The sequence below is a fragment of the Nicotiana attenuata genome, chromosome 12 (assembly GCF_001879085.1).
Source record: "Nicotiana attenuata strain UT chromosome 12, NIATTr2, whole genome shotgun sequence".
NCBI classification, from domain to species: Eukaryota; Viridiplantae; Streptophyta; class Magnoliopsida; order Solanales; family Solanaceae; genus Nicotiana; species Nicotiana attenuata.
In genome coordinates this window covers 49,987,478-50,001,811 of record NC_032000.1, presented here as the reverse complement: position 1 = coordinate 50,001,811, position 14,334 = coordinate 49,987,478, and the positions used below count along the sequence as shown (strand labels likewise).

At 33.2% G+C, this 14,334-nt stretch overlaps 2 protein-coding genes across 3 annotated transcripts; one reads left to right on the top strand and one right to left on the bottom strand.

Moving 5' to 3' along the window:
• Window positions 3,698-4,980, bottom strand: LOC109236117. Its single transcript, XM_019402335.1, has 2 exons — window positions 4,628-4,980; window positions 3,698-3,986 (listed from the first exon to the last, which is right to left on the bottom strand). Exons 1-2 carry the CDS (start codon window positions 4,978-4,980, stop codon window positions 3,698-3,700), a joined length of 642 nt encoding a protein of 213 aa, XP_019257880.1.
• LOC109235714 (ubiquitin-40S ribosomal protein S27a-like) lies at window positions 6,604-8,568 on the top strand. Of its 2 annotated transcripts, none has more exons than XM_019401923.1 (2): window positions 6,604-6,707; window positions 7,895-8,568. In XM_019401923.1, the coding sequence occupies exon 2, from the start codon at window positions 7,917-7,919 to the stop codon at window positions 8,385-8,387; it is 471 nt and encodes a 156-aa protein (XP_019257468.1). In that variant the 5' UTR covers window positions 6,604-6,707; window positions 7,895-7,916; the 3' UTR covers window positions 8,388-8,568. The 2 variants fall into 2 exon arrangements, with proteins under 2 accessions (XP_019257468.1, XP_019257469.1); XM_019401924.1 differs by having other exon boundaries at window positions 6,664-6,707; window positions 7,873-8,568.

Below are 14,334 nucleotides of genomic sequence, written 5' to 3'. Positions count from 1 at the left end.
TTAACGCAATGTGTTACCCAACTCTTATTCGTGAAGCAAGTCTTCTGCTTTGAAGCAAAACATTTTCTCTTTTTTTAATGGATAATGCAAATTATCACTTTAATTTATTATTTTTAGATAATGTCTTCTAAAATTTTGACCTTGAAAATATCCCCTTTTGTGCCAGTTTTCAATGAAAAATGACATTGTATAGCCGCTGTAAAAATAATAGCCGAAAGCATGTACAAAATTTTTATATTTTTTTTGTATATATATACATTTTGTATGTTAATATACAAAAATATACAAATTTTATATAGTTTTTCGGCTACCAGATGTAAATAGTTTCTGGCACGGGCTAAAAGTGATAATACAACCTGGTTAGTTCTCTCGCCACGTGTATCCCGCGAAGGAACATATCCAGTGTGACTCACGTAAGACGTTGAGCATAATTTATGCGTGAAAATTCACTAAAATTGTACTACATAGTAATATGAATCGATAACTTTTAAAACATAATGCGTTCAATAAAACAAACAAACAACAACAACAATCTAGTGTAATCCCACAAGTGAATGAATTGAATGCTAAAATCTTAAAACTTGAACCTATAGAATTTAAATCTTGGAGTCTTTGATCTCAAGTTATTTAGTACAAAATATTTAAAAACCCATGAGTCATTTAGTACAAAATTTTAAGACAACCATGAATCATTTAGTACTTTTTTTTTTTTTCAAAAAACACCATGTAAGATTATTAAAACATGTTTTTGAGCAATAAAGTAAAAACTAAAGAATAATATGTAACTACACATTATAAAAATCATATAATATGATCATTGGCTTCTTGCTTGCCTTGAAAGTCAATAAATAAACGACATACTCTTCGTATATTTGTAATATATAATGAAAAAAATATTCAAAAGGATAATAAATAATCACACATAGAAAACACAAGCTTATGCACTTCATCAAATCATTAGATTCTTTGTTAAGTATGCACCAAAATCTCAATAAAATTAATATACATGATGTAGTCCTCAACTGCACACTCAGTCAAATTATTCGTGTTTCTTCGGGACATGGGAATATTAAAAACTTACTATTCAAGAACACTAATAGCCACGGTACTCTTATTCTAACAAGAAATTAACTATTTGTATTCTTAATAAATCATTGAAGTATTTAAGAATTTTCGTGTTCTACTATTTTAAAACGTGCATGTATTATGTAAAGAGTGAGGCAATGGATTACCAATTTAAGAACATTAGCCTATTTAGATCTTGCTCAATATTTATATTAGTATATACATATCGTTCGGTTAATTGAACAACAACTGAAGGGGTTAACATGTAGCCAATAAGTGTGACTTTTTAAATATCATGATCTTACTTTCCATGCTATAAAGAGCTTAGATCTTGTTACAAAGATGATTTTATCCACAAAATAAATATACAAAAAATTTAACTTATTTTTTCAACGAACATTTGATCTTTTGTCGAGGTAAATAATCAGACTAACAAAGTATTTGTTCATAGAAATACCATGAGGCCATCGGTTTATACAACACTTCAGCACAAAATATATACTAACACATAAAATAACGTTTTCAAGATATTAATATGAGAATAAAAAGAGGAAAAGTAACATATAATAAAGTGAAATCGATGGGTCAAGGTAACTCAACTTTTGATAGCTAACTCGTAACAAATCTCCATGACTTCATTGCATTATCGGCGTAAGGTCCTAAATAGCCATAGGAATGACTGTTCAAATACTACATATTTTATTTTTGCATATGAACCTGGTCTATAATTATAGATTAAATATAACTTTTCAAATTACTTATCTATCTTATGAGATTAACTAAGGATGTAAATGCATTGAATTAGAAATAATAAATTTATGCCTGCATGAGAATCTGCTCTATAACTTTCCAAATTGTTAACCTTTTGAGAGTAATTAAAAAAAATAAAATATTAATATTTTAAATTTATATTCATTATCGCAAGCCAGATTGTAGATGGTATGTCAGAAAAATTGATAAATAAGTAAATGGAGGAGTGAAAAAATTGACATTCATAAATTTGTAGTTACTGTTAGAAGGTGAAAGAGTTAAGTCTTCAATGCACATTTTAAAGATTGATATTGATCGTGGAAGATGAAAGTTATTCTAAATTTAATAGATTACAATAAATGACATTAACTTTAGAAATATATTTGTCAATTTTTCAAATCAAAACAATCTGTTCACATTGTACATTTAATATATGTACTATACAATTTATTATATATTGAAATGTAAATTCAAATTTTAGTAAATTTGATGGGCATTTTCATATTTAACTTTAGACTTAGTAGTCCTATTTAATTAATTAGATTTAATTAGATTTTAATTTAATGTAAGGGGAAAATGGTAATCCAATTTTGGAAGTAGGAGTTTTTCACTTTTAATATATATATATATATATATATATATATATATATATATATATGTGTGTGTGTGTGATTTGCGAGACTTCTCTTTTACTTAGGTAGGTATCTTTTCATGGAATTACTTTCGAAATACTCATCTATCTTAGTCTACTTATCCTGTAAAGTTCATACTGCATATGTTATATTTTTACTTGTACTTATCCTAAAACTCTTAGGGGTCGTTTGGTAGGATGTATTAGATAAAATAATGCTTGTATTAGCTTTGTGTATTAATAATACCTTTTTTGGTAGACATTTTGAACCTATGCATTAGTTATGCAGACATTAGTTATACATCCTATTTGGTATTATCCTATGCATAACTAATGCATAGGAAACCATGGTATTAGCAATGCAATAGGTTTTAATGCATGCATTAGCTTAGTTAAAGACAAAATTGTCCTTCAAAATTTATTCTTGATTAAAATATGCTAGTTATTATATTAATACAAGTTTAAAATAATTCAAATAGTGAAAATAAAATTATATCTCTAGTAAATAAATAAATACTTAGCATATTTCTTTTTTTATAAATAAATATTTAGTTGTATATTACAATATAGGTAGACAAATCAAACAATTTTTTTAAACTTTTTCATATAAAAATATTTCTCAACATATATTTCTTTTAAAAAGTTAGAGTGATGGACTGGTTTTGAGGGTATTTTTGTAAACAAGCAATTCTTTTGGAAATTGTGCAATGCTTTAATACATCAAACCAAACAATGGATAAGAAATATGTCAGCATAACTAATGCAAGCATAACTAATACCAGCACTAATACACCATATTCAACATTATTCTTATGCACTCTACCAAACGACCCCTGACTTACTAGTATTTCTCATAGTTCAACCTTTTAATTGACATCTCCTCTAGTTCATCAACAACAACAACCTATTGAGATCTCACATGTGGGGTCTGGGGAGGGTAGTGTGTACGCAGACCTTACCCCTACTCCAGAGGAGTAGAGAGGCTGTTTCCGGTAGACCCTCGGTACAAGAAGGAAAGAGACATTGTATCAGTAGTAGCAAAGGAATCCAAACAGATAACACCAGCAACGCAATAACCAGAAAATATAGAGTAAAGTATTAACACTAAGCATCAACAAAGGCACAATACTACATACGCAAGAGAATAATATGTACACATGGGGCCGCTAAACATACTATAGCCTAACTTTCGACCCTAAATAAGTATTAAGAACACAAGTGGAGCCCCTAGCAGCCTAAAACAAGGCACTATCACATTAGCGTTGCATCAAGGCTTCTCCTCTTCACGTGCCCGAACCATCTAAGCTTAGCTTCCCGCATCCTGTCTTCCATGGGAGCCACACCCACCTTCACCCGAATATCGTCATTCCTAATCTTATCTAGCTTAATGTGTACGAACATCCATCTCAGCATCCTCATCTCTACAACTTTCATCTTCTGGATATGAGATTTCTTCACTGGCCAGCACTCTGCACCATACAACATGGCCGGCCTAACCACCGTTCTATAGAACTTTCCTTTAAGTTCCGGAGGCACCTTCCTGTCACGCAGAACACCAGACGCTAGCCTCTATTTCATCCACCCCATTCCTACATGGTGTGTGACATCCTCGTCAATATCCCCATCCCCCTGTATAATCGACCCTAGTTACTTGAAGCTCCCTTTCTTGGGGATGACTTGTGAGTCAAGCCTCGCGTCCACGTTCGCTTCACCCGGCACGCTGCTGAACTTGAGCTCCATGTATTCAGTCTTAGTCCTGTTCAGCTTGAAACCTTTAGACTCAAGGGTCCGTCTCCAAACCTCCAACCTCTCGTTAACACTGCCTAGCATCTCATCAATCGGTACTATATCATCAGCGAATAACATACACCATGGCACCTCCCCTTGGATATGGTGTGTCAGTGCGTCCATCGTTAGGGCAAATAAGAACGGGCTGATCGTAGATCCTTGGTATAGCCCCATAACAACCGAAAAATGCTCTGAGTCGCTCCCGCTGTCCTAACCCGAGTCTTAGCTCAATCTACATATCCTTAATCACCCTAATATAAGCCATCGAAACACCTTTCACCTCCAGACATCTCCAAAGAACTTCTCTAGGTACCTTATCATAAGTTTTCTCTAGGTCAATAAACACTATGTGCAAATCCTTCATCCTATCCATCCTTGTACCGTTTCACCAACCTCCGAATAAGATGGATCGCTTCCGTAGTGGAGCGACCAGGCATGAACCCAAACTGATTCTCGGATATTGACACCAGCCTCCTCACCCTCGCTTCGACTACCCTCTCCCACACTTTCATGGTACGACTCAATAGCTTGATGCCCCTATAGTTGTTACAGTTCTGGATATCGCCTTTGTTCTTGTATAGCGGAATCATCGTACTCCGCCTCCATTCTTCTGGCATCTCTTTCGTCTTGAAAATAATATTAAACAGCCCAGTTATCCACTCCAATCCTGATCTACCCACATGCTTCCGAAATTCTACTCGAATTTCATTTGGCCCTGTCGTTCTTCCCCTGCTCATCTTACGCATAGCCCCAACAACCTCCTCGACTCTAATGCACCTACAGTAGCTAAAATCTCGGTGACACGCGGAGTGCTCCAATTCCCCTAGCACAATGTCTCTCTCCCCTTCATCATTTAGCAGCTTATGAAGTACGTCTGCCGCCTCCGCTTAATTTGCTCGTCCTCTATTAACACTTGGACTTCCTCGTCCTTGATGCACCTTACTTGGTCTAGATCTCGAATCGTTTTCTCCCTCGCCTTGCCAGCCGGAACAACTTCTTATCTCCGCCTTTTCCCCCAATTCTTCGTATATGCGACCAAATGCTGCACTATTCGCTTCCTTGACCGCTAACTTCCCCACCTTCTTAGCTTCCTTATAACTTACTCTGTTCCTCTGCCTCTCCACCTCGTCCGTACTCTCCACTAACCGTCGATACGCCGCTTTCTTTTCCTCTACCTTACCTTAGACCTCGGCGTTCCACCACCAGTCACCCCTTGTGCCCGCCCGAGTAACCCTTCGAGACCCCCAGTACCTCTTGTGCCGCCTTCCTAATACTGTTCGCCGTCATCGTCCACATACCACTAGCTTCCCCACTATTTCTCCAAACCCCTATAGCCAATAGCCTCCTCCCCAGCTCGTGAGCTTTCTCCTTCGTCAAGGCACCCCACCTAATCCTCGGACTACCCCGAACCACCTTCTTCTTCCTCCTTATCGGGATGCTGACATCTACCACCAAGAGCCAATGTTAGGTCGTGAGTGACTCCCTCGGGATAACCTTGCAATCCTTGCACAACCCTCTATCAAACTTCCTTGGGAGCAGATAATCAATCTGAGTCTTAGCCACCGTACTCTGAAAAATAACCAAATGCTCCTCTCTCTTCGGGAACATAGAGTTCGCAATCACCAACTTAAAAGCCTTAGCAAAATCCAATAGAGAAGTTCCACCTCCGTTCCTAACCCCAAAGCCACAACCTCCATGCACCTCGACATAACTACTGGCAGACGCGCCGATATGCCCGTTGAAATCGCCTCCTATAAATAACTTCTCCGTGGGCGGAATAACACGCACAACTTCATCCAAACCCTCCCAAAAACACCTCTTAACCTCTTCATCCAAACCCCGCTTGGGGCGCGTATGCGCTAATAACATTTAGAGTGAGCCCTCCAACCACTAACTTAATAAACATTAATCTATCACTCACCCGCCTAACCTCAACCATCGACTCTCTAAGATCCCTATCCACCAGAATACCCACTCCGTTCTTACCCTTCAAGCGTCCAGAGTACCACAGTTTAAACCCATCTACATTCCTCGCCTTCGATCCTACCCACTTAGTCTCACGAACACATGCTAATCTCCTCTAGTTCATCAATTAACACAATTATGATTAATTAAATTAAGATCTCAATAAATTGGTATATGCTTTTCAGGTCAAGAAATCTTCACTCTAAAGCCGCCCTTCAAAATAATAATCGAAAATATAATTTTTTATATATTAATATATGATAATATACATATTTTATGCATAATAGGTTTATATTTTTGTATATTTGGTTAGCACTTGTAATTATTTTTGACTGAGCGGCCACATATGTTAAAAAGCCCTTTTAGGTCCAAGCCCAAATGAATGATTGCAGGCTGAATAACAAATGAAGCCCAAATTCGAACCACACTCTCTGCCTTAAATTCTTCCCAAACCCTCATTCTGCCGCTATCTTCTCTTTGTGCAGCGGCACTCCTCACCTTGATAATCGTAAGTTCCTATTCCTCTCTCGCTTCCTTTTCTATTTCTAAATAACCAACCTATTATCCTTTGCTTTTTTGCAATGATTTTAATTAGTAAAACACAAAAAATTTAGTTACTTGGATTATTAGTGCTGTGTTTATTAGTGTTGTGGTAGCTTTCTGTTTCTCATATCACTGTTCCTTGTGATTTTAACAAGTTAATATGTATTGCATAGTTACAGAGAATTCATATATTTTCACATGTCGTTGTTTCCTCTGATTTTTTCAAGCTATACATGTTTTTCATTTAATCTGGTCCGTAATAGACTCAAATGGTTACAGAGGAATCCAATTATATAATTGGCATAGATTCGTAGCTCAGTAATTGATGTTATGTTTGTTATTTGCTTGATTTGGCCCAATAGACGATTCCAGTTTGTTTGTGATCTAAGCATACTCATTGATTTGGTTCAATGGAACTGAATCAGTGGCAGACCCAGTATTTTGTGCAAGCGGGTTCAATCTTAGAAGTATATAACTTTAGTCGTAAATTAATAGTTCTCAAGTGGGTTCAAATAAATATTTATACAAAATTTACACAGCTTTAATCCTAATTTATACATATACACAGTATTATTTTTTGGTGAAGCGGTTTCAGTTGAACCCGCTAGCCACCACTTGGGTCCGCCACTGAACTGAATAGTCAGAGAATTCATATAGCTGACCCCATTTTCACATGTCATTGTTTCTTGTAACTTTTACAAGTTACATATGTTCTTTGTTTAATCTGGCCCGAATAGAAATACAGGCATAGTTCATTGGTTGGTTAAATTTTTGGTCTTTGTTTGATTTTGGCCATAATAGAGCGTAATGGATACATATAGCCATTGATTTGGCTCAAATGAAACTGAATAGTCACAGAGAATTCATATAGCTGGCCCCATTTTCACATATCATTGTTTCTTATAATTCTTAAAATATGTTCTTCGTCTAATCCGGTCCCGAATTGGAATACTTGGCCTGATTCATTGATTGGTGAAATGTTTATTCTTTATTTGATCCTAATATTTCATTGCTTACCTTTATTCTCATTCGGTGTGGGATAAATACTAGGTATGTTGTTGTTGTTGTATTTGATCCTAATAGAGCATAATCAAGTAACGGGTACACTTGATTTATATGGTTGATTCCAGTTCTGTTTGTTGAATTGTTCAGTTGGTGCACATAGTTGGGAAAGATGCAGATATTCGTGAAGACCCTGACGGGGAAGACTATTACCTTAGAGGTAGAGTCATCGGACACCATTGACAATGTTAAGGCTAAGATTCAGGATAAGGAAGGCATTCCACCGGACCAACAGCGGTTGATTTTCGCAGGAAAGCAGCTTGAGGATGGCCGAACACTAGCTGACTACAACATCCAGAAGGAGTCCACCCTCCACCTTGTCCTTCGCCTCCGTGGTGGTGCAAAGAAGCGTAAGAAGAAGACTTACACTAAGCCAAAGAAGATTAAGCACAAGAAGAAGAAGGTTAAGCTCGCTGTCCTCCAGTTTTACAAGGTTGATGATTCTGGTAAGGTTCAGAGGCTCCGCAAGGAGTGTCCCAATGCTGAGTGTGGTGCCGGGACTTTCATGGCTAACCACTTTGACAGGCACTATTGTGGTAAATGTGGGCTTACCTATGTTTACCAGAAGGCTGGTGGTGATTAGATGAGTGTTACTTTGCTTATTACTTTAGCACTAGTTTTTCCCCCACATTTCTTGCCCTATACTCTCCTAATGTCTTGTTTGTGACAAGATGTAATGAATTTGAATTATGGGATTATGTTTGCAGCTTATGAAATTAAGGATTTTTGTCAGCTAAAATATGTTTTCCCTTTTGTTTTTGCGATCATTTTGTGCTTCTGTGATGATTTTGCTTGGATGCTAACCATGTTGTTTGTATCGTTTGAGCTGTTTTGCTTTTAATATTTATCAATTCATATAAAACCATATCATTTTGTAAGGGTTTTCTACTTTTTGGTATAATCTGGCTTGCTTTTTTTTTTTTGTTTTTTGTTTTTTGTTTTTTTGGCCCTTCTTTTAATGAAATTTATTACTTTATCACAAATATATCAGTTATGTAACAGGAGAATAGAACTTAGGATGTTGGTCACTTGCTAAAAAAATTTAATGAACTTGTTGTGCTCTTTAATCTGCGTGAGTCTAGTTTCATGATTCTGTTTTATTTGTTGAGGGTATGTTTATACTGTATCCCGGAAACAATCTCTCTATCCCTCGGGTAGGTGTAAGGTCTGCGTACATGTTACCCTCCCCAGATCCCACTTGTGGGAGTATACTGGGTCGTTGTTGTTGTTGTTGTATGTTTATACTGTAGAAGATTATATTTACATGGTCGAAATATGATTGTTCATTTGGTCAGTTTGACCCATTTTGGGTTTCGATTCGGAATACTAGGGGTGTTCAAACCGAACCGGAAAACTGCACCAAACCGAAAAACCAAACCAAACCGATTAAAAAATCGGACTAGGTTTGGTTTGACTTAGTTTGGTATTGAGTAAAAAAACCCGAACCAAACCGACATATAAATATATAAATTTTATTTATATTTTTAAGACTTTGTAGTGATTTTTCTTTAGAAAATGTAGAAATATTTGGGATCCTCTCATGTATTAACCTTGAAAGCGTAAATTAACAAAAAATTATTGTTAGACGACTAAGAAAATAACTATCATGTGTTACTATAAAATTTCTCCCATTAGAATATTTTAATAGATCATATGTTTGTCAATTTTTTCCATATTTACTAAACATATATTCACTTATCAAAGCTTTATCTATAATTTTAATAACGTAAGATTGAAATAATATTCATGTAACAAAAAAACCCGAAAACCCGACAAACCCGACAAAACCGAACCAATCCAAACCGATATAATTGGTTTGGTTTGGTTTTGATAGAAACCGAACCAACCCGGTCCATGTACACCCCTACGGAATACTCATCTTCTCACAAACTGATTAAGAAAAAAAAATACTATTTAATAATTAGGCAACCTAGAACAAATATACAAACTTTAATTGATATTATTTATATCACAAAGAAATAGGAGAATCACATTCCTTCCAAAGTAGCATGGATCAAAATTAATAACTATAACATTTTTGAAAAGATAAGAGAAGACTTACCAATTTATTGACCATAGAAATCGAAAGTAGCTTCTTCTTAAATTTGTTTTAATCTTATCCAGCAAATTGTAAACAATGCCAATACATTAGGTACATTTATATCAATACGTTAGCTAATTCTGTACCTTTTCTTTTTCTTCAATTAACTGAACAACCACAATAAATTTAGGGAAAATTAGGAAAGAAATAATTAATTCAAAATACAACTATGTACATTCAGGCCATTTCCGACCTTTGCCTCCATTTCCTCCTCCAAAATGGAGTAAATTCCAAAATAAAGTAAAGTTACTCCAACCATTACTCCATTTTTTGTTCCAAAAAGGAATATTCCATTATATATTCTTCTCTTTCTTCAATATTACATTATTATCTTTTATTTTCTTATTTTTATTAAGGAAATTCTATCTTTTTTTCTTTTTTTACATATTCATCACATACAATTCAATATAAAATTATTTTATACCATAAATTTTTAAATAATATAATTTGTAAGAAAATATTATATATATATATATATATATATATATATATATATATATATATATATTAACGGATAATTCAAATAAAAGTGACATAATTGAGATACAAGATAAAAAAATATATAATTATGGTAAAATTCAGATTAAATACTACATAAATATTCAACTTCCACCTCTAGTATACTCCCATAAATGTTCTACTAATGCATTATGAAGTGCAAAATAAGCATCTTTATCCTTAATTCTTTTGTGTCGAGCTAAAAATTGTTCAAATCGGTGTTGATACCCAATTTTTTCCTATATAATTTTATATGCATAAATACCTTCAAAATAGCATATACATAAGCATGCACAAGGTTTTTATAATTTTTTTCATAATTTTAGGGATTTAAATTAATTTATTTCCTTCCCTTTTATTCATAAAATCCTCAATAATTATTCCCCAAATTACTATCATGGTGATTTAGTCATTGTTGATACCCAATTTTTCCTTACATATTTTTATATACTCAAAACATTCTCAAATAGCATGTACATGCATATATATAAGCATGCCCAAGAGTTTTCGTATTTTTTCCTTATTTTTTAAAGATTTTAAAATCAATTTATTGTCTATTTTAATAGTACAAAGTTCAATAATTATTCCCAAACTAGCATTTTTGGTGAATAATTTATTTTCATTCTCATATTTACACCAAGATATAATTAAGGTAATTTTTTGCATATTTTTACACATTTGTTTGGTACTTTTTAAGCCAAATTGCGTATAATTGCAATTATAGCCTATTTAACAATTAACAACATTTTACAATTATAAAATTATTTTTAGTATTTTTGGATTAATATTTATATGTTATTAATTAAGTTCAGTACCTTTAATTTGTTTTAAAATCTTTTTAACCATTTATAAAATAACAAAAAAAAAGGGAAAATTGGCTATTTAATAAACAGCCCTTTATTATTTCAATTTTAGCCAATTTGGCCACACCTCTATCAGATTTAATTGACCCAATACCCAATTAAATTCACCCCAGCCCATTCCCTAATATAACCCGGCCCAACCCCGATTTAATCTGGGCCGTTGATCTTACTTGATCAACGGCCCATATCTATTTTCCTTAATTAAATCTAACTACCCCCCTCGACAGTAAGATCAACGGCCCAGATCTATTTTCCTTAATTAAATCTAACTACCCCCCTCGACCCCTCAGTCTTCGAGACAGTCTCTCTCTCTACTTCGTCTCTTCCTCTCCCCCTTCTCTCTAGAACCTTCTGGTTCTTCTTTTCCGATGACCTCCACCATCTCTCCGGCCACCTCCAGCCTCACCTCTTTCGACCACCAGCCGCCATGAAACCCCTATCTCGCCGATTCCCCTCTATCCCTTGAGACCCCCAGAACGCCTCCGCCATACAAGTCAGTCACTNAAATAATATAATTTGTAAGAAAATATTATATATATATATATATATATATATATATATATATATATATATATATATTTCAAATTTTCAATTATTTCGTTTGCTTACTTGTTTTACATAACCTTGTCTTTTTTACCTAGTCTCTTTTTACTATTTTAGTGCCGTGATATTATGTTCTCTTTAATTGTTAAAATTTACATATTCATTTACCTATATAACTATTCAAATTTTATTATGAATAAAAAATTGTCATGCATCAATAAAAATAAGTTAATAACGTTTAATAATGAAAATATAAACAAAATAAGGAATTTTAGGAGAAAAATGATTTGCTTGGTACCAGTCACTTGATAGCAATCAGCAATGAAAAATCAAAATTCTAGTTGCATTTGACAATAGAAGAGAGATATAGAGAGAATATAAATACACATAATACATGTAATATTAAAACTTAAAAGCAGTAGATTTTTATAACAAATTCCCAACAGGATTGCTCTATTTATTCTTAAATGTATAATTTAGAATAAATTTGATATAACATAAATTATATGTGAAAGTAAATAATCTATTTATATCCATATCTATCTATCTATCTTCTACATATATACTATATTATAAAAACACGAAGCCCCTAGCGAAATGTCGTTCGACTTTTGAACCTTTAAAATGTATTTCACACTAAACAAGATAGTTATTTTAATAAATTCCTTAATATTTAAGAATTTGAAATCTTAAAAAAACTGTTGCATCTACGTGACCTAATATTTTTAGTATTTAAAGTCAATTACGAACATACCAGTATGAAATTCCATTTATAAAATATCCACATTTAAATAACAAAAAAAGATAAAGAGGCTTTCCATTACTTTCTTGACTCCTCTTCCTATAATTTTGTTGTCAATCCGTTTAAGAAGAAAATAATAAGGTGAAGCTTCCAACGTGAAGAGTCATATATATAAATTTAATTATTTCTTTTATTTGTTTTTAAGAAGTAGAGATGTTATTAAATACTATCTCCAAATGTTGGTAGCAAATAAAATTCTACTAGGGTTAAAAAAGTGCAGCCGTCTATAAAAACCTTCTTCAAACCATGTTTGATAGTTTTCTCTTTTCAGATTGTATTCGGTTTAAATTATAAAATCTTTTATAATTTACCTACCTTAAGGTTGCACATATTAATAGATGTGTAATTAATGTTTGGTTATTTTCTTGTTTTCCATAGATTAATTGGCTAATTTATGCCACAAATTCTATTGCAGGTGCTGTTGGCTAATAAGAAAGATTAGAGCTTTCTGGTTTTAATATTCAGAGGTAAGTTAACATGCATATCTTCATTTATACATATTTATTGATATAATAAACATTCAATACTTAATGCATAAGCCCAATTAGTGAAAGTTGATTGTGAGGCAAGGGCGGCTCAACGAATTTAGTGGCCTAAAGCAATTTTAATAAGAATTTAAATTTTATATATCTATACAAGTATATGCAAAAACTTTGATTATTTTTTCCTTCTGTACTTATTTATATAATAGTATAATATTTGACTTATAGCTTCATATAATAATATTATTATTATTATTTATATTATCAAGGGTTAATTCAAGTTAATAAGATGTTAGCCATATGTTTTTCATACATTACCTTGGATCTTGATGTAAAAAACTTTATTTGCTAATACGAAGATTTGAGTAGTTTATTTCGAAGTTCTAGAATATTTCTTATGTTAAAATGTAAATATTCTTTGTTTTTTAAATTTTTTTTTACACGAATTTTATACTTTTTTCTACAAAGTTCAAAATTATCTAAGTCAAAATATTATTACTTATTTTACCATTAACACTTTTTGGGGCCTCAAAATTTTTGAGGCCTAAAGCAAAAGTTTTACTAGGTTCACCCTTGAGCCACCCATGTTGTGAGGATATACTTTATTACAATGTTTACCATCTATTATTCCTTTATTAATATTATTCTTAACTTAAATTTATATATAAATAAACTAACACTGTTAAAGATAATATTGATAGTAGTAGATCCCTTATAGGGAAGATTAAGGGTGTACATAGGTTGGGTTGGTTCAGGTTTTACAATTACCAAATCAAACCAATTGTGTCGGGTTATTAAATTTAAAGACCAAACCAAACCAATAAAACTTCAGTTTTTCAATCTCGGGTTTTCTTGAATTTTCGGGGTTTTCGTGATTTCTCGGGTTTTTTTCGGTAAAATCTTCGTAGAACAAACACATATAACTTGTGCTCAAAATATTTCTTTAATCCTAATAAGATACAACAATATAAAGTATTTTCCAAGAAAATAATACACAAATTTGAGATGAGTCCATGGCATTATACTAAAATAATTTCAGGAGCTTCTTGAGGATTGTGTTTTGGAAGTCAGTCACTGCTGCCTAAATTCTTTTAAGGTCACACAAGACCAATAGATAACTCATGTGATGATCCACTTCTGTTATATGCTTGTAGCAATACTGATGAGAGTTGCAATGACTAACGTGGTAAATTGTACGATGAGGTGAAAAGCATGACTAATTTATTGAAAGCCATTTTCAT